Source organism: Sminthopsis crassicaudata, chromosome 3, assembly GCF_048593235.1.
Source record: "Sminthopsis crassicaudata isolate SCR6 chromosome 3, ASM4859323v1, whole genome shotgun sequence".
Lineage (NCBI taxonomy): Eukaryota > Metazoa > Chordata > Mammalia > Dasyuromorphia > Dasyuridae > Sminthopsis > Sminthopsis crassicaudata.
This window is the reverse complement of record NC_133619.1, coordinates 567,007,787-567,032,989: the sequence shown is the minus strand read 5'-3', so window position 1 is coordinate 567,032,989 and position 25,203 is coordinate 567,007,787. Positions and strand designations below refer to the sequence as shown.

At 35.7% G+C, this 25,203-nt stretch overlaps 1 protein-coding gene across 3 annotated transcripts in view; it reads left to right on the top strand.

Annotated features, from left to right (window-relative positions):
- The first annotated feature begins 670 nt into the window (after positions 1-670).
- Positions 671-25,203, top strand: part of SPRYD7 (SPRY domain containing 7) — a 53,988-nt gene continuing 29,455 nt past the window's right edge. Inside the window, exons 1-4 of one of the 3 annotated variants that reach the window (XM_074304772.1) lie at positions 671-1,205; positions 4,497-4,613; positions 11,153-11,319; positions 15,480-15,582. In XM_074304772.1, the coding sequence (XP_074160873.1) occupies positions 1,100-1,205; positions 4,497-4,613; positions 11,153-11,319; positions 15,480-15,582 (493 nt within the window). In that variant the 5' untranslated portion in view covers positions 671-1,099. Of the gene's footprint in view, positions 1,206-4,496; positions 4,614-11,152; positions 11,320-15,479; positions 15,634-25,203 lie in introns of all 3 variants that reach the window. The other 2 variants (XR_012488447.1, XM_074304773.1) reach the window with 2 other exon arrangements.

Sequence of the window (25,203 nt, the reverse complement as noted above, 5' to 3'; positions counted from 1 at the left end):
GGCTGAGCCAGACTTGTCAGTTAGCAGGGCTTCTGGCATCTCTGAGATATGAATCTGGGGATTGCTTGGCCCTGTTTCATCAGTTCACACGAGTCTTTGAATACCGGATTCATTTCACAAAGTGTAGTAATGTTCTATTACAACTGTTTTCTACAATCTTGGGGTGTTCGTTTTGCTTACGCTCTCTTGACAATTAATTAGTAGTTTTTCTAACTAGCCCCTTCGCTTTGCTGAAGCGTGATACGGTGAGGAAAGAGGCCTGGGGGGCTCGGACTTGGCGGGGGGCGAGTAAGGAGAAGCTGGGGGAGGGCCCATTTTTCTTAGAATGGGGGAGCACTTTGTAGGTCTCTCTCACTTTTAGGAGTGGGGGCGCTCCTAGGCTGTGGAGGACTCCCCAGTTCTGCCTCCCTGGAAGGAAGAGTCGGAAGGGTAAGACAGGTTTTAAGAGAAACCCCGCTTCCGTCAGTTTGTCCTTATCCTCAGCCTTTCCCCGCGAATCATTTTTAAAGAGATTTGGGCGCTATCACAAAATTCCACCGAGATGGACTAACCCTCTGGGAAGTGAAACACACCCACACGCCTCAGCGGGGAAGGGACCAGGGATGCGTGACTCACGACCGCACCGCCCAACCCCTAACGAGCGCGCCCCGACCTATGAATTCATAACAATTAATTCACGAGGGCACGCAGTACTCGGGACTGCGCGAAAACGTTCCGCCCAGATCTACCCAACCCTTGCGTGTTTGTCTACGGACCACAGATCACTCCGCGGCCCCGCCCCTTCTCGCGTTGGCTCGCTTCTATTCATTCCTACGCGGCTGCAGAGCGAGGCCGATCCTGTGGGGGACGATCGCTGGGAGAGCTTCTGATCCCAGCGTCGCTTGCGCTGCTTCCTCCGAGCCCGTGGGGTCGCTGTGCCGCGGAACGAGAAGGGAGTCTTCGGCGGGGAGCGGGGAGGCGATATCGCCGGGGCCTGAGCCGGATTCCGAGCTAGAGCCTGAACTTGAAGCTGCGCCTGCGCTTGCACCGCGGCCTCGGCGGCGGCCCCGGCGGCAGGGCAGCCCCGGCCCGCGTCCCAGACTGAGGCGGCCCCTGCGCAATGGCGGCCTCGGTCTTCTGCTGCCTGCGCTGCTGCGGCGACGCCGGGACCGGCCACATCCAACTAAAAGAAATGCCGGCCGTGCAACTGGACACGCAGCACATGGGTAAGGAAGGCCGGCTTGCGCTCTTATCCCCCATATCCTTTTTGGACCAAAAGGGGCCGTCCCTATACCCCTCCTCCGCCCCAGGTACTCGGCGTTCCAGGCTGGGGCGCGCCCCCTTCTGCCGACTGCTTGTTGGGGTGTTTGTCGCCCCTTGATGCCCCCCCTCTTCCCCGGGGATCTGGCACGCGTCAGGTGCCAGAAGGGGGTCAGAGGTCGGGGACTAGCTCCCGCAGGCTCAAACCGAAACCTAGGGGTTTGTATTCAAAGGATGAATAATCTTTGCTCCGATAGTCTTGGGGACTGGCCTCTTTATGGTATAAGCGGTGCTGTTGTGCCTCCCAAAGTCAGCCAGCATCTTTTAAACACCTACTGTGTGCCGAACATGGACTACGCCGCTAGAGAAATAAAGTTACTAGGCCTGTCCCTGCTCTTCAGGAGCTCCTGGTGTAATTGAGAGAGGAGAGACAAGACACAAGCTCCTACACATAGGACTTATACAGCATAAATGGGAGAGAATCTGCAGAGAGAAGGCGCTTGTAAATCATACCTGTCTCATGGGGACCTGCAAATAAGATAGAGAGCACAAAGTAGTTTCTGGAATAGGAAGAATCACTCACAAAGATGGTGTTCTTTCTTTTTTATGAATTTAATAAGGAAATTGAAAAGAAAAATGACACTCATAATACGTCATTTTCTCCATTTTAAAGTTATTTTTGCTATTAGACTTTAATTTAGAACTCTCCATTTATTTTCTATCTTGCTCATTCTTTTAGCTTCTTTTTATATGTATACATATATCTATTCTTCTTTATATATATGTATTTTATGCTGAGGAAATTGAGGTTAAGTGACTTGCCCGGGATCACACCGATAGAAAGTGTTAAGTGTCTGAGGTCAAATTTGAACTCAGATCCTCCTGAGGTCAAGGCTGGTGCTCTATCCACTGCGCCACCTAGCTATCCCTGTATGTGTTGGCTTAATGCAACCTTTCTTTCCATACCTTTTGATTTCGTTTTCCCACTAGCCCCTAAACCCCACTGAATCTTTGCCAATGGAAGCTATCTCTGAGAGTCGCCCTTCTTGTTCAGATCTCTTATAAATCTCTTTATCCTTTAAGTAGTTTATCCACTATCAAGAATTCAAATACAATTATCTTTATGTGGATTTAACCCAGTATATTTGTGTGTCCTGGATTTATTCCATCCTTGATATCTCATTAACAATAGTAAATATAAATGCCGGGTCCAGTCACCTGAAATTAAACGACAAAATTACAAAATTTTACAGACAAAATTATTAATTTCCAACAAATCTTGTTTGATACATTTAGCAGTCAATAGCAATTTTCTGCTTTTTTCTCTTTTTAATGAGATTCTTCTCAGTCATTCCTGCTATCTCTGTCACACAATAGATACTCTTAAATGTTTGATGATGTTCGCCACTAGGTCATCAATATTAACTCCATTCCCAGAGCTTATTCTTTGGAATATACAGGGGAGATCATGTTGTAGTAAGGACTTTTTGTTACTTCAGGGAATGAAGTTCCATAAAATGGAGTCCATGCTGGATCCGCATTAGGCCATTTTTTTCCAAGTATTTTTTTTTTTTTTTTTTTTTGCTAAGGCAATTGGAGTTAAGTGACTTCCAGGTAGCCTTGAAAGTATCAGTATAGCATCCTATGTGGAGGTAAGAGGGGGAAAAGGAGGGCTAAAGTCAAGATAATCCTCTAAAACAAAGAAGCATTTAGTATAATGATATTATTGGAGAAAGAATTTATCACTGATATTCACATTTTGGAAATTTTTCTTGAAGACAGTAGATGCTAATGAATCTCTGGTAAACAAAAGAGAGTAGTATCTATGTCATCACTATCTCTCATACATTTTTGTTGAGATATTATATGAACTGCCTTTGTGTATCCATTGGTGTTCATGAAATATCAAGAGAACTTGGGCGAGGGTTCCAGCCCAATGAGTCTCCTGAGATCTCTACAGAATCCTTAGGAGGGATGGACAAAAATTCATAGAGTGAGAAGACATGCAGAAGTTGGATCTGTATTATTGAAGGGGAAATTACCCAAATAGGTTCATTGATGTGAGAGATAGAAGAGATCTTAGCAATCTAGTCATTTAACCATTGAACTGATATAAAACTGAGAATGTTGCTAACTAGACAGAAATTAGCAGTTATTGTTTCTAATAAAAATAATGCAATCTCAATATCCTTGACAAAAATTTTCTTATTGTATATTAATCACCCTGTTCCACCCAAAATTTTAGTGATAAGGAAAGGGGCCTACCACAAGTTAAGTGACATATCCATAGTAAAACAAGATAACAATTATAAAAGCATTTGAACCCAGATCCTCTGTCTCCCAATCCATTATTTCCCCTGTATCATATTGTCTCTGTAATGACTCAGAGAGCTGATTCTATTTTTGTTCTTAGCACTGTTCCCTACCTTGCCCTAGTATTTTTTCTGGAGGAGTCACATCAAGAACTGACATGTCTAAATCCTGCTAAGCTAGTGACAATATAATGATATTACCAAATCCAAATTGTGACATTCCATAGACATTAAGAGGCAACCATTTTCTTCTTACATCATTATATTTTTAAAATTATACTATCTAGTTTTATTATTTTCTTATCCCCAGATACAAATGCTTTCTCTTAACCAACATTTAACAAATTTACATAGTTTTACAATGAGCAAGTTTCATTACCAAAATTTAATGTATCCCAAATCAGCCTTCTGCAAAATATAAAAGAGCAGAGTACATTTAATGGAATTGCTGAGATGTTCAGTTGCTCATTTGGAATATTCTGTAATTAACAGATGGCTTAATGAAAATTTGCTAAGTTCTATGATTATCTTTCTTTGAATGTTTAGTGTTTTACAAGCACAGATGTCTAAAGCATATTTGTCTCTAAACTATCCAGTATAACTATTGGCTTGAAGAATTAGTCTCCTTAACAACCTGTGCTTTAGTAATTTTTAAAAGCTACACATATTAGTTTAAATTAAATTATTTAAATGATTGACTGACAGTTGGGTTTCTATAGGTTACTATTATTCCTGAAGATTTTATAAATATTAAGCATAACTTAGAGAGAATCTCACTTATTTTATGTGATCAGAATTAAAAGAATATTTTGGTTTCTAGTGACTTATGTATAAAATTCAAGGGGCATATTTTCTGTCTTATCAAAACAATTATTTTTCTAATGGATGTTGAAATGGAAAATGTTTTAAATATTTTTGTATTTTTTTGTTTGTATTTTTATTTAGGAACAGATGTTGTCATTGTCAAAAATGGAAGGAGGATATGTGGAACAGGAGGTTGTTTAGCCAATGCACCTTTGCATCAGAACAAAAGCTACTTCGAGTTCAAAATTCAGTCCACAGGTTGGTTAAGTTGTATTCTATGAAAAACCCTAATTATTGAGCATAATTATCAATATAGGTAGTAGAGGATTTTTTTTTTTTTTTGGACGTAGGATGAATATATAGATTTGTTTTCTTTGATCAAGCACATGGTAAAGGAAAGGGATATCATATTTACATATTTACAACCATATTTTCATTTTACTGATAAGATAATGTCACAGTTTTGTCATTGAATAAAATGATTCATGGATCCAAGTGGAACTTAATTGCATTGTTAAAATCCCTAAAAAGAGTCAGGTTTATGACAAAATTTGGAAAAATTTTACCTTATTCCTCAATCTAGGGTGTGTTATTTTAAATTTCAAGCTACTGTACTAATAACTTTCATTATGTCTACAGTTACTTATAACAGTTTTGCACTTGGAGAAGGGCAGCATGATTAACATTTTTCTATTAATTTTTAAGTCTCTTCAACCTCTCTTATACATTTAAATTAGATCTTTGATGACCTGCTGCATAATTCTACTCCCAGTCACAGAATCTATATATTTATGTATATGTAATATTTTATTTTTTCCAATTACATGTAAAAACAATTTAATTTTTTTTTTTTTTATACTAAATGCCAAACACTGTAAAATTCGGGAAAGTAAGATACTATCATTCTTTTTGTTTGTTTCTTGTTGGGAGGCAATTGAGGTTAAGTGAGTTACCTAGGGTCATACAAATAGGAAGTGTTAATTATCTGAGGCTGGATTTGAACTCAGGTCCTCCTGATTCCAAGGCTGGTGCTCTATCCAACTGCCCCTAAAATTTATTTTTGAGTTCCAAACCCTCCCTCTCTCTTATCCTGCCTCATTGAAAAGTTTGATGTAGGGTGTATATGTTCAGTCATGCAAAACATTTTTCCCTATTAATCATACTGTGAAAGAAAAGACAAACAAAAATCAAACAAAAAATTTTTGCTTTAATCTGAATTCAAACTGCATAAATACCTTCTCAGGAAATGGATGTCATTTTTTATCATAAGTTCTTTGGAATTATTTTGAATCTTTGTGTTGCTGAGAATAGCTAAGTCTTTCATGATTGATCTTTGTACAATATTGCTGTTAGTGTGTAGACTGTTTTTCTGATTCTGCTCACTTCACATTGTAATAATAAATATTGAGTCTTTCCAGGTTTTTCTGAAAGCATCCTGTTCATTAGTTCTAATATAAAAATAATATTCCCTTACAGTCATGTCAAAACTTGTTCATCCATTTCCCAATTGATGGGCATCCCTTGAATTTCCAGTTCTTTGCCACCATGAAAAGAGCTTCTATAAATATTATATAAATATAAATAGGTCCTTTTCTTTGTAAAAATCAAGCTTTATTAAAAAAAAAAAAAGTTTTATAGCCCTTTGGGCTTAGTTCTAAATTATTCTCCAGAATGATTGTATCAGTTTAAAATTCCACCCAGAGTGCATGTGTTGCAGTAAAAATATGCAATTCTTAGAGTTTATAAAATAAATGTAAATCTAGGCATCATCTCTTATCTCTTATTTAAGCTTTTTTTTTTTTTTTTTTTTTTTTTTTTTTTTGGTCATTTTGGCTACTTCTGCTAAAATGATTTTTACTCTGTTTATCTCTTTTAATTAGATCTATTGCTTTTGCTTTGTTTGAGATCATGATTGCCACCCCGGCATTTTTTTATTTTAGCTGAAGCAAAACAGAATCTGCTTATTTTAACTCTCTATGTACCTATTTGTGTGCTTTTTATTAGCAGCATATTGGAGCATTCTGGTTTTTAATCCTCTCTGTTATCAATTTTCATTTTGAATGTGTTCATCTCATTTATATTCACAGTTACATCTTGTTTTTCTCCATCTATGCATCTTTCTTCTTTTGCCTTCTCTCTCCTCAAAAGTGTTTTGCTTCTGACTACCACTTCCCCCAATTTATCCTCTCTTTTATCAGCCTCTTTTCTTTTTTTCCCCATCCTTTCTGCTTCCTGTAGAGTAAGATAGATTTACAAATTTGAGAATGTGTGTGTGTGTATTTGTATTTCCTTTTCCAGATAATTTTAATGACAGTAAAGATCAAAAGTTGCCTCTCCTATTTTCCCCTCTACTGTAGAAGTTCTTTTATGTCTCCATTATATACAGAATTTACCCTATTCTACCTCTCTTTCCTCTTTTCCAAGTGCATCCCTTTTTCTCATCCTTAAGTTTTTTTTGTTTTGTTTTGTTTTGTTTTGTTGCATATTCTCCTTAGTCAGCTCACATATGTGCCCTCTAAGTGTAATCCTTCTAACCGCCCTAATACAATAAAGTTCTTTGGAGTTACAAGTATCATGTTCCCATAATAGAATTGTAAACATTTTAAGCTTTTACAGGGTAGATGATACTTGATTGTAATCCTTGCTTTTTTGTCTTCCAGAATATCATATACTAAGCTTTCTGATCCTTTAATGTAGGAGCAGCTAAATCTTGTGTTATCCTGACTGTGGTTCCACAATATTTGAATTATTTCTATCTGGCCACTTGCAGTATTTTTCCCCTGACCTTGGAAATTTGGAATTGGCTATAATGTTTATGTGAATTTTCCTTTTGAGATCTCTTTCAGGAGGTGATTGGTGGGTTTTTGTTTTTTTTTTGTTTTTTTTTCCCAATTCTATTTTACTCTCTGGTTCCAGCATATCAATTCGGTTTTCCTGGATTTTTTTTTTTTTTTTTTCTGGGGCAATTGGAGTTAAATGACTTGCCTAGAATCACCCAGCTAGGAAGTGTTAAGTGTCCGAGGCCACATTTGAACTCAGGTCCTCCTGACTTCAGGGCTGGTGCTATATCCACTGCACTACCTAGCTGCCCCTCCTTGATGGTTTCTTAAAAGGTATCTGGGTACTTTTTTGATCATGACTTTCAGATAGTCTGATAATTCTTAAATTTTCTCCTCAGTCTATTTTTCAGATCATTTGTTTTTTCAATAGAAGAGTTCACATTTTCTTCTATTTTTCATTTTGTTTTATTGTTTTTTGGTGGCTTCTTGGAGTCACTAGTTTCTAGTTGCCCGATTCTAATTTTTAAGGAATTGTTTTCTTCATTGAGCTTTAGTATCTCCTTTTCTGTTTGTCCAATTCTCCCTCCCCTTCTCCCTCCTCCCCCAAGCAGTTGAGGTTAAGTGACTTGCCCAGGGTCATACAACCAGAAAGTGTTAAGTACCTGAAGCTAGATTTTAACTGAGGTCCTCCAGACTAATTTGTTTGCATCACTTTTATTTCTTTTCCTAGTTTTTCTTCTGTCTCTTTTATTTGATATTTGGAATCTTTTTTTTCTTTCAGAAATTCTTTTTTTGGATCCATGACCAATTCACATTTTTCTTTGAGGCTTTGCATGTAGTTGTTTTTGAAGTAGGTTGTGGTCCCTTTAAGAAACTTTATTTCCTTTTGATCTGTGATCCCTTTCAGATTCTCAGCCCCTCCTGGGGAAGGCAGATCCTCCCCAGACAAGTTATCTTTCCAGGATTCAATTAGAAATCCTGGTCAAAAAGCACCTCTTTGAAGTGTGTTGTTAATTCCAATAGGAGATCTGGGCTGTCCCAGCCCCCATCTGGTCTGACCAGCTCGGGCTGTCCCAGCCCCCACAGAGCTATCCAGTGGAATAGCTTCCCTCAACCAAGATCTTTGCAGATACCCCTGGGTAGCTTGAGATCTCTGTCACTCTCAACTGCCAGGATCCTTCTGCCCACTGAGATAGCATTCTCAGTAACAAAACTCCATTTTCCAATAGATATGCCACTATAGAAGTCAGTCCCTTGGTAAACTGATTTCTATTCAACAATAAACTTTCATTTTGCAACTAATAATTCAGGAATGAGTGAATTCTTTCACTCTAATCCTGCAGCCGATTTAAAGGGGATTCTTAACAACTCTCTTATGGCCACTAACCTCTTGACCACCAGGAATTGAGACCATTCAAACCGCATCAAGAAGACTTTTCCTGCTGACTTTCGAAGTTGTCTTTATCAGGAAAAATTGTTTTATGTTTTTCTTTTGTTGGTTCTGCCACACTAAATTTGTTTTGAGCTATCATTATAAAGTTGTTTAGGAAATCTGGGAGAGCTTAGGCTAGTCTCTCCCTTTACTCCATCTAGCTTCAAAATGCCTTTTATTGATTGAAGCCAAGACATATTTTGAAGACATTCAATATGTATTCAGATATAACTGATGAGATAGTTTTAAGCTCCGTTACATTCAGCATATTAGGTACAATTCCATGCCATATAAACTTTATCTTTCATTTTCTTCCCAGTATATTAATACTTCATTTCAATATTCTAAGCATTTGGTTTTAGTTCCCTGAATGCTCTGCCTTGACACAAGTGTAACTGCCCACAACATTGCAGGAGATACTCTTTGTGGATTGCTATAGCTGTAAAAATATTGTCTCCAATCCCCTGGCCTGTCAGGCCTCTCCAAATTGAGATTGATTTATAGATTGTAAACAGAGGATCTTTTGCTAGCCCTTGCCAATTTAGTACATCTTGTTAAAGAGAGCTTGCACTTAGTGTTCAAGAATTCAGCTATTTGATGTAGTAAAGCTTTAGGGTTACATTTCAGAGGTGAGGTAATATTGATGGGTGGCAATATCATCTGTTACTGTATTCAGTAAAAGCTGAGACACACGAAGGATACGAACAGACAATTTTCAGATGAAGAAATTGAAACTATTTATAGCCATATGAAAAGATGCTCCAAGTCATTATTAATCAGGGAAATGCAAATTAAGACAACTCTGAGATACCAGCACACACCTGTCAGATTGGCTAGGATGACAGGAAAAGATAATGCTGAATATTGGAGGGGATGTATGAAAACTGGGACACTGATGCATTGTTGGTGGAATTGTGAATACATCCAACCATTTTGGAGAGTGATTGGAACTGTGCTCAAAAAGTTATCAAACTATGCATACCATTTGATCCAGCAGTGTTACAACTTTCTTATATCCCAAGGAGATATTAAATAAGAGAAAAGGACCTGTATGTGCAAAAATGTTTGTGGCAGAACTGGAAACTAAGTGGATGCCCATCAATTGGAGAATGGCTGAATACACTGTGGTATGTGAATGTTATGGAATATTATTGTTCTGTAAGAAATGATCAGCAGAATGATTTCAGAAAAGCCTAGAGAGACTTATTTGAACTAATGCTGAGTGAAATGAGCAGGACCAGGAGATTATTATATACTTCAACAATAATACTATATGATGATCAATTCTGATGAATGTGATTCTCTTCAACAATGAGATGAACCAAATCAATTCTATTTGTTCAATGATGACTAGAACCAATTACACCCAGTGAAAGAATTCTGGGAAATGAGTGTGATCCACTACATAGCATTTCCAATCTCTCTATTTTTGTCTGCCTGCATTTTTTATTTCTTTCAGAAACAGGTTAATTGTACATTATTTCAAAATCCAATTCTTCTTGTGCAGCAAAATAACTGTATGGATATGTATACATGTATTTAACATATATTTAATATAAAAAAGAAAAAAGCTGAGACACAGGGGAGCTAAGGATCAGAGGAGCAGAGCTCAATTGAAACAATTCCAGGTTGTTGGGAGGTTTTTTTGGCTGGTCTAAGTATTTGGTTTTTTTATATTTGCTAGACCATTGGTTCTGAATTTGCTAGCCATGGAGCTTGGTGCAGCCTTCAGAATTCTTGAAGAGTTTTCAAATCTGTATCTTTTGTTTTAACTTAAATTCTCAGTGATAGTTTGTTTTTACAATTGCTTCATTTCCCAGGGCATCTCTTACTATATTCCAGAAAGCTATCCCTGCTTTAAAAAAAGAAGAAAAGGGAAAAAAAAGTTGAGCAAAATTGTCTACATTGTACATGTAGTCTTTGACATTCATAGTTCCCTTGTCTTTACAAAAAAAAAAGAAGACAGATACATTCTTTAGAGTTAAGCTTCTTGGTCATTATAAATTCACAACACTTATTTTAAATATTTTGTTAGTCTTTGCAATTATATTATATTCATTGAGTCATTGTATACATTGTTTCCCTGCTGTCTTTATTCACTTAATATAAATCTCTCCATGCTTCTTTGTGGTTTTCATAATTTCTTGCAGTTCAATATTATTCTATCATAATTACATGCTACAAAACTTTTTAACCATTTCTCATTCCTTGGTCATCCATTGTTTCCTGTTCTTCACTACTATAAAAAGTTAACATCATCATTTTGATCTTTATACAAAGCTTTAACATTATATGTAGTATAGGTTGTAGGTATTATCATGGAAGTCTACAAAATTATTTTAAACTGAAAGATTGAAACTGTTGTCTTCAATGTTTTATATTTATTATATGTATTATATTTCCTATAATACAAGGATCCTTTTTATATATATAAGCAAATAGGTTTATTGATACTTGAGATTTAGTGATATATAAGGCTTAGTTTTTCAAAATGTTATTTTCTTCAAAATGAGCATACCTGAATGACCCATTTTCCTATCTTTACTATTCATTTCATTGAGTTGTTTCCAATATTATGTTCTTAGGGATCTGGGGCATTGGAGTTGCAACTCAAAAAGTTAATTTGAATCAGATTCCACTTGGCCGAGATGTGCATAGCCTTGTGATGAGGAATGATGGAGCCCTCTACCATAACAATGAGGAAAAGAATAGATTGCCAGCAAACAGTCTTCCACAGGAGGGAGATGTAGTGGTGAGTTTCCTTATGAAATTTGTTTTCAGAATACCATATTTAGATTACTTTTACAATAGCTGATATTTTTGTCTGAGAAGATTATATTTGAATGCCAGTGTTCTGTGACAGGGCTTAGCAACCTATGGAACAATGCCAAAAATAGTAACTGTACTGTTTGCTGTTACCATGCTAAGCCCCCTGGTGCCTCGCTGGTCCTGACTAAGGGTCATTGGCACAAACTGCTCCCTCTTGGGGAAGATCAGTGGCAGGTTCTGACATATTCAACAACGTTCTCTCTCTATCATTCTTGAAGGAAAGGAACAGAACCCTGCCATAATATTTTACCAAAGTTGCTGATTTGTCTTAGGGTGTCACCATAAGTACTTCTGAGACTGAGAACTTGTTTAAGAAAAACATATGATTTTGCTTAATATGCATCTGTGTTTTTTAATTTAATTTGCTTAATTAGTATCTTTTAGAGAATCATACTAGTTTGCCAGAGAAATTGGTCTTATAAGATTAAAATGGCCTTTATCAAATTTTCAGAATTGTGTAAAGATTTGACATGACTATGTTTGCAGCTGGTGTGTTGTAACTATAAATCCAAACTATTTACCATTGTTACCGTTTTCTTTGTTTTACAACTATTTCTTATTAATACTTGGCATAGATTGTTTGATAGTTTGGTACAATTAGGAGCAGACTTCCTAGAATAGGGACACCTGTATTCAGGAAAGATTGAAGACCACCCTTGTATTTTGTGCTTTACTAAAGTCATAAACATTAGCTTGATAGAAACATTTAGTAAACAGGGTATAGTACATAAACAGTTATAGTAAATCTAAGAAAGTATCAAAAAAGAATAAAGTATGGAAACCTGTTTAGAGTAGATGCATTTTGCAGTTAATTAAAAGCTGTTTTTAAGCCTTGTAGTCTTGTTGAGATTCTTTTTTAATGGAAAAAAAAAATTCAAGAGATGGAAGGTTTAACCATCTACTTTCCCCAGTTTCCCCATTTAAATGTTATATAGTAATTGGTTCTGTGTTTGGGTTTCATTTATTTAAATCATTGCCAGATGTCTGCAGCATGGAACATCCTTTCTCAATTGGTTATTTTTTAGGAGACAATCTTGAAGTTAAATGGATACTGTCAACCTGTTTAGACTACAAAGATGAAGTTAAAACATAAGAAAGGATAATAAGTAACAAATGTTTTTCTTTGTTGACTCATTGAACCTCATCTTTAACGTGGTCTTGCCCTCCTGTCTTTCCTCCCTTGCCATGAAAGTCAGATTCTGAAGTTGTGCTGACTGACATCACAGATTGCCAGGTTTAACCAGCCATTAGGGAGCCAGTCAACATGATCAAATCAGACCTTGAGCTTTTGTGCCAGTTGGGTAAAGTAGAACCAATGAAGATGAAGTGTCTGAAGGGTCACGGAATTAGAAGAGGAAAACATTTGTTACTTGTTATCCTTCCATGTTATGGTAACTTCATCTTCATAGTCTAAACGTTTGTAATAGTTTAGAACAAATTTTACCAAATTGCCAACAGTAGCATAAGAAAAGTAGAATGGATAGCAGGGCCAGAAAAACATTTTCATATGTGGAGGATGTTTTAGCTTATATACTTTGTTATGCATAAAGTATAAGAAAACTGAGCATTCTGAATCTGTCCAAATACATTTCATAAATTTATTTCTCTAGTATTCAATCCTTAACTTTACTGTAGGCATTCAAGGTAAAATTCCTTAGGCTCATTGTTTTCTGTCTTTTTTTTTTTTTTAATAGTATTTTATTTTCCTAAATACATGCAGAGATAGTTTTCAGCATTCACCTTTGCAAAACCTTGTGTTCCAAATTTTTCTCCCTCTCTTCCCCCATTCTCCCAAGACAGCAAGCAATCTGATACTTATGTATAGTTTTTCAAGAGTTTAAACTCTATTCAATTTCAGTTTGGAAATTTTTTATTTATAATGTGTATTTATGTGAAAATTTCACTAAAGATTTCTATGGAGATGGTGATTAATCCATATGGAGTGGAGCTGTTTTTTGTCAGATTTCATAATCAATGCTTATAGACAGAGAACTTGGGTTTAGAGAAATAGGTTTTATTTTTACATGGGGGAAGTGAGAGGTAGTAAATAAAAGCTTGTTAATTGAAAAATAATAATAATTTAAAGAAAGAATTGGCTTAGACTCAGAAATATGTTTCTCACATCCTTATCCTTTTTTTCCCTTGGTGGTGTGATGTTTGTTCTCACATTATAAATTTGGGTTTGTGAGGCTTGCCCGCCAGACTCTGCTTACAGTTAGGCCGTGCTGCCACCATGTGGGCAATGATGGTTTTGTTATAACTTCATTCTAAACAGCTAACCTTCTTATGGTAATTTTCTATTCAATTATGCTTTTTATATAAAAGTAGAATTCTCTACTAAAAAAACATTAAATGTCACTGGATTTCCCTAGGCACTACTACTAATTAAATTTACATTTAAATAAGTTCTATCACAAAGTAAAATTTAATACAATTTTGGATAGTACTGAGATACAAGTAAGTACATTTTCCCCTAAGCAGTCAGTGATTACTCTTAAGATTTGAATAACAATACTTCTTTTTACTGTACTTTGAGTTCCTGCACTTGAACTTATATTTCAAAAGCAAATTTTGGCGGGGGGGGGGGGGGTAGTGCCAGGCCGGGTTATATAGCCTAGATTAGGCTGAAGGAGGGTAGGACCATAGCATCAGCTTCTGGTGCTGAAAGGTGCTCTCCATAGACTTGCCCTTAGGCAGTCCAACAAGACAACTGCCATTGTATAATTTGGAGAGAAAGGCCAGGAGGTCCCAAAGAGGAATGTTCATTCTCTTTGTTTGCCATGCAGATTTCCATTTCTGCCCTGAGTCCCATCTGGTACTTGTGTTCTGAAAGGAGTTCATCCTTTATCAGTTAGCTCTTTTCTCTGGAGAAGATAAATGACTTGCTTTTAAAGAGGACCATACTACTTTTCTTTTAAAAGGCCTAGTGCCCTTTTCCAAATACAAGTAATTCATGCTAATAAAAATACAACTTTTAATAAACATTTAAAGGAAGCATGAGAATTTTGAAAAAATCTAAGATGTTTTCTCACAAATATACTTATATCTACATTTATCAAGTAGTCACCAAAAACATTCTTTTTATGTGCATCATTTGAAATGAATTTACTTAGAAGAAAATACTTTTTAATTCCCATGATTATGTTTTTCTAGAAACAAGATTTAAGATAAAATTTAACTTTTTCCTTTCATTTTCTAGGCTATTCCTGATTTTCTCTTTTTGGAATGTTCCCACATATATCTTACCTTTTTGAAACTAATACTAAGTTCAAAAGATGTTAGAATCCCAGGTCTGATATCCCTGACCTCTATGACTCTGGGCAGCTCTCTTGGCCTCAGTTTCCTTATCCATAAAATTTTGGGCTACATGGCTCTAGGGTTCCTTTCCGTTAAAAAACTGTGATCCTATGTTTATGATTTTAATTCATTTTTATGTGAGCTTTTAAACTTTACAGAGTACTTTCTTAATGATAACCTTATGAAGAAAACTATACAGTTATTATCAACTAAATTTTATAGATAAAAAAATTGTGTCAGTGATTTGCTTAGGGCTACACAGGCAGAAAGTGTATGTAGTTGAATTTTTAGCTCCTATTTCCCCTGGCTCTTGAATTAAAAAGATCCCTCTACTTGTTTATAATTTATATGTAATTTTTAAGAGTAGAAAGTGCTAAAAATTCATATTATATAGCTCCTTTGCTTCAATTTAAACTGTGGATAGTTATATGTTTTTAACCAATTGTAATGTAACCAAATTGTTTTATTCAAGTAGTTAAGTTTATTCTTCTCATACTTTTAAATCCTTAATGAAAGCATTAGTGATAGACTTTCTGGTCATGTGATTCTTACCTAGTTTTTTGTATTTTATTTCTTCTTCCAACAAAGGATCTAATGTGTTTTCTGGAAGATGCATTTTTTCATGATGATGGGAATATACTTCCTATCATTTTCAGCTTATTTGTAAAGAATATACTTATATTATATAATATAATATATATATATATATATATATATATATATATATATATATTATAAATTTTTATTGTGTATTAAAAGACTAACGTTTTCTACTTTGTTCCCTAGGGTATTACATATGACCATGTAGAATTAAATGTTTATTTAAATGGAAAGAATATGCACTGTCCAGCATCAGGGATACGAGGGACAGTGTATCCTGTTGTATATGGTAAGCTAAGAATCTTAAATTTTCATTTAGCTTTTTTGTTGTTATTTTTCAGTCATTTTCATCATATGAATGTCACATGCTCTTTGTGACCCCATTTGGAGTTTTCTTATTAAAAGATACTGGAATAGTTTGCCAGTCCTTCTTGAAGAAATTAAGAAATTGAATGTTGGGTTACATTGGTTATTTTGTATTTGACAGTAAAGGGAGATTGGTTTTTTTGCTGAGGCTTGTTGGATTCTTGGTTCATTGCAGACCATGAGCCAGCAGGCAATAATGAATTTAGGAGATAGAATACACTGTTTCTGCAAGTATGATTATCCCTGTATTGCATGTGGCTTTCTTATTTATCTAAACTTCATGTATGCAGGAACATTATCAGCACTCCATTGACCTCAGAGTGTGCTCAGAGTAAAGAATTCTTCTATTTTTTCCTTTCCCTTTGCCTCTCCTTTTCTCATCTTTCCCTTTTCTTTTTCCCCTTATTCATCCTCACCCCTTCCTACTCCTTTTTCCTCTCCCTCTTCTCACCTACACTGGGGGAGGGAGAGAGAAGTTAAGAAAAAAGGCATCTAAGGATACTATAAGGGTATTTTTGCTTTAGAATCATAACCCTTTTCCTGAAGCATGATCCTCACCACTAATAAGGGGTCAAACAGCTTTAGCTTCAAAAATCCAGCTTCAGGTGCACATTGTTGCTAAGGCATCCTATATTGATTTTAAACATTTAAATTCCTCTCTCTCTCTCTCTCTCTCTCTCTCTCTCTCTCTCTCTCTCTCTCTCTTTTTTTTTTTTAAAGCAGGCTTTCAAATATTCCCAAATTCCTATAATTGATCCTTTACTCATAAAAGGAATCCCCAGTATCATTAAACAAGTTCAGTCTTTGAAGACATCCAATGAGAGGCAACTTGCCACTTCCCAAGGCAGCCCATTTTAATTTTGGACAACTCTAATTATTAGGAAATTGGTAGACCTGAAGCCTAACTTTGCCTCTTTGAAATTTCCATGCATTTCCTAGAATTGCCCTCTGAGAACACCACACAGGAAAATTGCAAATTTCTCTACCATGTGATAAACTTTAAATATTTGAGGACAGCTATTTTGGATGTATCCCAGCCTTTTCTTCTCCAAGTGAAATATGCCCATTTCTTTCTAGTCTTCCATCTGCCATTAACTCAGCAATTCTGGCTGCCACCTCTGGAAACATCAGGGAAAGAAGGAATTGAACAATTTTGTCTTTTCTCCTTTTCTCTCTTGTTATCAGCACACCAAGATTCAGGCTTGTCCCTTCTGTGGTGTTCCTTTTTATCTCATTATAGCTTAAAAACTTTCCTTGCCAGGTTCACTTCATTCCAAGCTTCGGCATTTCCCTGACACTATTTTTACAGAACCATGCCATTCTTAGCTTAGATAGCTTTAGCTTCTATCTGATATATACACCCTCTAAAAATATGATTTGGTTGATGTTTCCTTTACATGCATATTTATGTCTTCAGACAGCTTCCATTTTTCCTCAGAATTATTTTATATTGTGTCTTCAAAGTTTCATTCTTGAGAATTTCCCATCCTTCCAATACTAATTGCTCTGGTAGAATTTTAGTCCATTTAGTGTCTTTGTTCTTCCTCTGAACCTATGCAATCCATTTTCCCAAAATGTTGAGTTAGGATGGAAAGCTTACTTTCAAAGTTCCTATTATTCACCAACTAGAAATCACTTCCTTTTTCTAAAATTAATATCTTTTGTTTCCCCTTTGCCTAAGTTTCCCCTTGTATCATTTCCCCTTTTCTAGCCTAGAGAGCCATCCAGTTTCTCTTATTTTGGTGAGAATTAGATCCAGAGTCAGATTACCATTTTTAAAATTTTATTTTATTTTAATAGTTTTTATTTACCAGATATGTGCATGGGCAATTTTACAACTTTGATAATTGCCAAATCTTTTATTCTAATTTTGCCCTCCTTCCCCCCCCGCCCCCCAGATGGCAGGTTGACCAGTACATGTTAAATATGTTAAGAGTATAAATTAAATACAATATATGTATACATGACCAAACAGTTGTTTTTCTATACAAAAAGAATCGGACTTTGAAATAGTGTACAATTAGCCTATGAAGGAAATCCAAAATGCAGGCAGACAAAATTAGAGGTTTTGGAAATTCTTTGTAGTGGTTCATAATCATCTCCTAGTGTTCTTTTGCTGGGTGTAACTGGTTCAGTTCATTACTGCTCTGTTGGAACTGATTTGGTTCATCTCATTGTTGAAAATGGCCATATTTATCAGAATTGATCATCATATAGTATTGTTGTTGAAGTATACAACAATCTCCTGGTCCTGCTCATTTCACTCAGCATCAGTTCATGTAAGTCTCTCCAGGCCTTTCTGAAATCATCCTGTTGGTCATTTTTTACAGAACAATAATATTCCATAATATTCATATATCAAATTTATTCAGCCATTCTCCAATTGATGGGCATCCACGTAGTTTCCAGTTTCTGGCCACCACAAAGAGGGCTGCCACAAACATTCTTGCACATACAAGTCCCTTTCCCTTCTTTAAGATATCTTTGGGATACAAATCCAGTATCAACACTGCTGGGTCAAAGGGTATGCACAGTTTGATAACTTTTTGAGCATAGTTCCAAATTGCTCTCCAGAATGGTTGGATTCTTTCACAACTCCACCAGCAATGTATCAGTGTCCCTGTTTTCCCACATCCCCTCCAACATTTTGCCCTACCTTTCCCTGTCATTCTAGGGAATCCAGAGTTAGATTATCTTTTGTTGCTTCCTCTGCTTTAAGCATATCAACAAAAACACTTTTAGTAGAGATAGCTCCAGCAGATGTCTGAATAGTTGAAAACCGCCCTCCCTTCCCCCCCAATCACTATCATATCATGCCTCTTGTCAGGCATGTGATCTGTTTCCTGAACAGTTAATTTATTTCTCCTTTTTGTCCTGGTAGTCTGTAGAATACTGTGAAGACAAATTTGCTTCTGTTTCTTCATTGAGCTTCACTTAAATGATCTCCACCAAATTTCCTCTTCCGGTTCCTAGGTTTAGTTTAATATCCTTCAGTATATACTTAATATACATTCCAAATATAAAATACCCCTGCCTTTTTTTCCTGCTCCCTCCCCCCATTTTTTTTTTTTTTTTTTAATAAGGTGTATTTACTTAAAAGGCCTATATAGTTCAATCATGGGTTTCATTCCATTGAATTTCAGTGAAACTTGTTAAGGCCAATTCTTTAACTGGGATTCTTTATCTCTTAAAATTTTCTAGGTGTCCCAGTTATTCTTCTTTCTTCATCATATCTCTTCTCTTAGACCTAGTTTTCTCCTTATATCTTTTTCAATTTAAAACCATTTTATTACATTAGCAAGGTACCAGATAGATATATTCTTGTCAGTCTCCTCATTCTAGCTTGCAGTTGGTCCTTTCAAAAATGTGCTGTCCAGAGCTCATTGAAATGATTTATTAATGAGTTTTCAGAAATCAACTTCCTAGGCATCTTCATTCCTCTTGAAATGGCTTCTCTTCTACAGTTTAAATATTATAGTGTCCCATCTATCCTTTTTCTGTATTATTGATGGATGATACAGGTAGACTATTTGGATATGAGCCTCAGGAATTTTTAATACACCAACTAGGAAAGCTGCCTCTTTGCCTCTTTCTCATCCTTTCCATTCAGCACTTGGAATGGAGTCCTGTTCTAGAAAAAAAGTTCTAACATCATTAATCATTAATAAATTAATTATTAATATTGAATAATGATTATTAAATATTAATCATTAATAAATTAATCATTAATAAAACAGCATCAATTTAGATTATCATGAAATTGGAGGCACTGTACCTAATGCAACTTAAAATATAAAGTGATTCTAAAAGGTTTTAGAAACAGGGATTTCAGGTTAAGTGAACATTAGACGGTTAAAGTAATGAAAGAAAACTACCATGGTCTTCATTCTTTCTCTTCTCACAATTCCCTTTGGTGTCTCACATGTGCTTTGGTGCTATTGACAGAGAATACTGGGTCTTAGCAGTAAGTTGTTTGTTTCAGCATTGAGGGCCATTTCTTAGGGTTGCAAAGAGTCATTATGACTATCATCTTGAATCCATAATTCTTTGCTTAGTTTTGAAAGCTAAGTCAATTTTCATAGTGGGCCTTCCTATTAAGGAAACAATAGAGTATGCTGTGAATAAACTCTAAAACTTGGGTGTTTTGTTTCTTTCATTATTTTACCACCTGTGGTGACAGAGGGTAGTTAATTGGTAGGAGCTGACGTATAAGAGCAGGAAACTTGGGTTCTGGTCTGTTGACCTTGAACAAGTCATTGGATTTCTTTGGGCCTTCATTTTCTGATGTGAAATGAAGGAGTTCCATTTAATGATATTTAAAGTCCTCTCTAGTTTTGTCTTTCTCTAATTCTGCATTTAACTTGTCTGTCATCATTAGCTCAAATAAAATTGCTTCTTATCTCTTTAGATGGGGCCATCAGGGCTGTATCAGCTCTGAAAACAGTACTGTTCTTTCCCCTTTCTGGATGCGAGCCTTTCCTATGAACCAATTTCAGTGAGCATATCAGCTTCACATCATTCATTTTTTGCATTCTGTTTGTTATCTCAGAAGGTGGAAGCTGTTTTGAACCTGTTGGCCTGATTTCAAGTACTTTTTTTTAATGGCCACTTATGAAAAATAAGGTATAACAGTGAAGATGAAAAAAGCTAATATGAGGTTGACTTAATTTTAAAGATTGGAAGTTTTTCAGCAAAAGTACATCACATGTCTTCCATGTGCTGTTTGTAAAATGCATGGCCTAGATTGAGTCCAGGGTTCACTTCCTGTTCTGCCACAACTAGCTGAATAACCTTGGACAAGTCACCAAGAGTTGTCCTTTTTGTAAAATAGTGATATCTCCCCTCCCCCCCACTTGCCTCATAGGACTTTTTTGAGGATCAAATGAAACAGTGGAAATGAAAGTTTAATGGTTTATTTTAGCCACATAATAATTAATTATTAATCACAATAATGATTAATGATGGGTAATATTATTTAAGTGACAATGACAAGACATTTTCTTGGTTCTCAGGCTCAGAAACTCCTAGTATTTTTCACTCACTAATAATCATGATTTTTTTTTTCCCTGAGGCAATTGGGATTAAGTGACTTGCCCAGGGTCACACAGCTAGGAAGTGTTAAATGTCTGAGATCAGATGTGAACTCAGGTCCTCCTGACTTTAGGGCTAGTGCTCTATCCACTGCCCCAGTCATGATTTTTCTACTGAGATAGCCTGCATCATGGCATTCATTTCTTTGGTGTCTCTTGCTCCCTCCTCACTTTTTTCTGTCATTGCCTGAACCTTAGTTTGGACCTTATCAGTGCTCCTCTGGACCATTGCTGTCATTTTCTAGCTGGTCTTTAGTGTTTGGCATTATACTTAACCTCAGTGGCCTCTGAGGTCCTTTTTCCAGATTCTAGATGAATCAGTATTTTTTAAGTCCTTATTCAGTATTACAAAAGTAGGAAAATTCTTGTTTCTGGCATAATTTTTTCCTTCATTGTTAACCTATAGAACAAAGTTTTTTTTACTGTTTTTTTTTTTTTTTTTTTTAAGATCATTGATATTTTCAAGAAGCTTCTACACATAGAAATGAAAATAAATCATGACATGTAGAAGCTTAGATGAGCTTGAATTTTTTTTCTTTTGTAATTTTTCTAATTTGTACATTTTCCAAACATGTTAAAAACAAATTTGAATCAATTTTGCTCTTGTTAGCCTATTTGCCTCTAATGTGAGAGTAAGGAGAAAAATAGCCTTTTAGAAATTCAGAGTTCAAATCCTGTTTTTTGTTTAAATCCAAAATGACCACAATGACAGATAATGATTTGAGTATTCATTCTCTGCAGTTTACCATGTGTGACAAGCTGGGGAATTACAGAAAGGCAGTCATAACTGAGAAAACCTACAGAATCTCCATGCACACTCCCAGATGGAAAAGCACAGATGAGAGTTTGGGGAGAATGGAGTGAAGCATGTCTAGAGCACAGTTTGTTTACTTATTTGCAGCTGGGCAAATTGTTGACAACTTAGAGAAATCAGAAGTTTCCAGTTGTTAGACGATATAAGCTCATAAAGAATTTTTTAATTTGAGGTAATAGTTGGTGTAAATGCCACAGATAAGGGTATTCAGAAAGAGAGTAATGTGTAAGTAATCTTTAGAGAAATCTTTAGTGATATTTAAAGGGATGATTTGGATATAGGCAAATAGTCCAGATGTGTAGTGGTAAGGAACAGGATTAGAACTGTGGAATTTGAGGCTAGCACACAAAATATTATCAAGGAAAAATCAATGATACAGATATGTTTTGGAATTGAGGTGATTCTGCCTCTTTTGTTTATAATATTTCACAAACTGTTGTGGCCCAGCTAAGGATACATGCAGCTTTTACATATATAGTCAACTCCAGATGACCGATCTATGTACTAGTTTTTTTTTTATAAATTGTTTAGTTACATATCCAGCTCCTGTTCCCTCAGATAAGGATTCCCCTCTTTTTGTATTGAATTCCTTTTTCACCAGTGCATTATTGCTGACTGATGTGTAACTCAAGAAAACCCTATATCAAAGGAAATAAGAAAAATGTTAGAATTAACAACTTTGAACTCTTCCTTTGATTGTTTTTCCAGCTTTTTTGTTTCTGGATTCTTGATTTCTCAGATGAATAAAGTCTCAAGTAGATTATGTGCTTAATTTTTTTTCTCTATTAATGTTTTCCCTTGTTATCTTGGATAATTAAGAATTGATTTTATACATATATATATCTTCATTTTATATGGGATTAATTTAAATCACCTATACCATTTTTTTTTTTTTTTTGCTTTTGTGGCATATTGTTTGTTAATTCCCAAAAGAGTAGTTATATATTTCTATTCCTTTGAGTTTGTTAGGTTAGAGCCATAAAAAAAATTTTCAGAGATTTTTGGAGCAGTGCCTCTCAAATTATCAATTTTAATTATATGAATTTATTGACAAGGTCACCAGAAGTAAACATAGTGACCTATAAATGTTTGATAATATGGTCAGAACAATGAATATTTGTACTTTACTCAATAGCTAAGCTTATCATTGATCTTTTTTTCACCAATAAAGATTTTCTGTGAAATACATTTCTTGTGTTTCAGACAAACATAAAAGTAATCCAGGAGTTCTATATGCTTCTATAATAGGAAAGTGATTTAATACTCAGAATTTTTAACCTGGTAAATCAGATCTAGTATTGTTTAGAATTAATTTTATAAGAAATCACAATGAATACAGTTTTTCTTGTTCTGAATTCTGCCTCTTAGATTGACTGTGTTGGGATAAAGATGTATGTATAATTATTTGATTCTCCTTTATCCCAGACAAAAGGCTTCATCATGGGGAGGATGACCTTATGTCATTAGCAGTTATGTGAGAAGAGTATAAGCCTTAAAGAGTTTTACCAATCTGGAAGGTCCAGGACAGACTAGATGGGGTGTGAACTGCTGTTCCAAAAGACTCATCACCAAATGTCTAGTCCAAAGTGATGGCTTTTTTTGACCACAGAAATCCATGAAGGCATTTATATTTATTAAGATGCAAAGGTTTTAGAGGTATAGCGCCAATGAAATTAGAGTTTTTGAGGTGAAATTTTATGATATTCTTTTTTTTTTTTTTTTTTGGAATGGAGGCGCTAAACTGATAATTTCGTTGGTCTAAGGAGAACCTAAAGAGAAAATGTGTATGAGTGAGCAAGCTCTAAAAAGAATAAATGGAAATCATCTCAGAGGGAGTGATCTAAGTTTGACAGGGATCAGGAACAGCTTCCTGTAAGAAAGTAGGATTTTATCCAGGACTTAAGGAAGTCAGGGAAGCCAGGAAATGATGAGGGAAGATTTCTAGGCATGGGGAACAGCCAGAGAAGTGCTCCCCCTTAGGAGACAAAATGTCTTGTGTGAAGAAAGCAAGGAAGTTAGAGTCATTGAATGGCTGAAGGGGGAATAGAGGGCCTCTTTGCAAAGTTTTATATTTGATTTTAAAAGTAGGAAGCCATTCACTCTTTTAGTCTAACCAGGTTACTGTGCTTTCTGCTTCTCAAACAGTACTCCTCCCCTCCTCTGTGCTTTTGCATTGCCCTGCCCTCCATATTTGCCTACCTCTCCCTTCTCATTTCTGTCCCTTAGAATATCTGCTCTCCCTCAAACTTTATCATTTTCCTCAGGAGGCCTTTCCTGGTCCCGTATATTGGTGCCTTCCCCTCTATTGGTTCTGTATGTAATATATGTGTGTCTTTTTAAGGACACTTTGTTTCTTCGTTAGAATACAAATTCCTTGGGGGCAGGGACAATTCCCTGTATATTTCTGGGTTGTTCAGTCATGACCAATCCTTCATGACCCCTATATCTTGCTGAACATGAGATTTTTTTTTTTTTTTTTTAAATTTTTTTTATTATATATATATATATATATATATATATATATATATATATATATATATGTTTTATAATATTATCCCTTGTATTCATTTTTCCAAATTACCCCCCCTCCCTTATTCCCTCCCCCCGACGACAGGCAATACCATACATTTTACATGTGTTACAATATAGTCTAAGTACAATACATGTGTGTGAATATCATTTTCTTGTTGCACAATAAACATTAGAATCCGAAGGTACATGTAACCTGGGCAGACAGATATTAGTGCTAACAATTTACATTCCCCTCCCAGTGTTTCTTCTCTGGGTGTAGCTACCTCTGTCCATCATTGATCAACTGGAAGTGAGTTGGATCTTCTTTATGTTGAAGATTTCCATTACCATCAGAATATATCCTCATACAGTATTGTTGTTGAAGTGTACAGTGATCTTCTGGTTCTGCTCATTTCACTCAGCATCAGTTGATTTAAGTCTCTCCAGGCCTCTCTATATTCCTCCTGCTGATCATTTCTTACCGAGCAATAATATTCCATAACCTTCATATACCACAATTTACCCAACCATTCTCCAACTGATGGACATCCATTCATCTTCCAGTTTCTAGCTACAACAAATAGAGCTGCCACAAACATTTTGGCACATATATGAACATGAGATTTTCTTGGCAAAAATCCTGGAATGTTCCCCATTTCCTTATTCAGTGGATTAAGGCAAACAGGGATTAAGTGACTTGCCCAGGATCATACAGATAATGAGTATCTGAGGCTGGATTTGAATTCATGTTTTTCCGACTCTAGGTGTAGAACTCCATTCACTTAGCCACCCAGTCAGTATACATCAGTCAGGTCTGCCTAACTCTAAGGCCATCTCTCTGGCAACTTCACATGCTACTTTTCTTTATGTGGCATTCACTTAAATTGAAATGGGCATTTCTGTTCAAAGAAAAAATATTTTAATTGCTTCATCCTAGCTACTTTCTATAGTAGAACTCAGAATTTTACTTTTGAAATTAAACTTTCTCAGTTTCTCCAACTAGACTTGAATGTGTGACAGTGACAAGTGGACAATATATGAAGTCCTTTTGTACCATTCCAACTCAGTAGACATGATATAGCTATTACTTGTGACTAATTTGCATAATAGTATAATTTTTTAAAATACT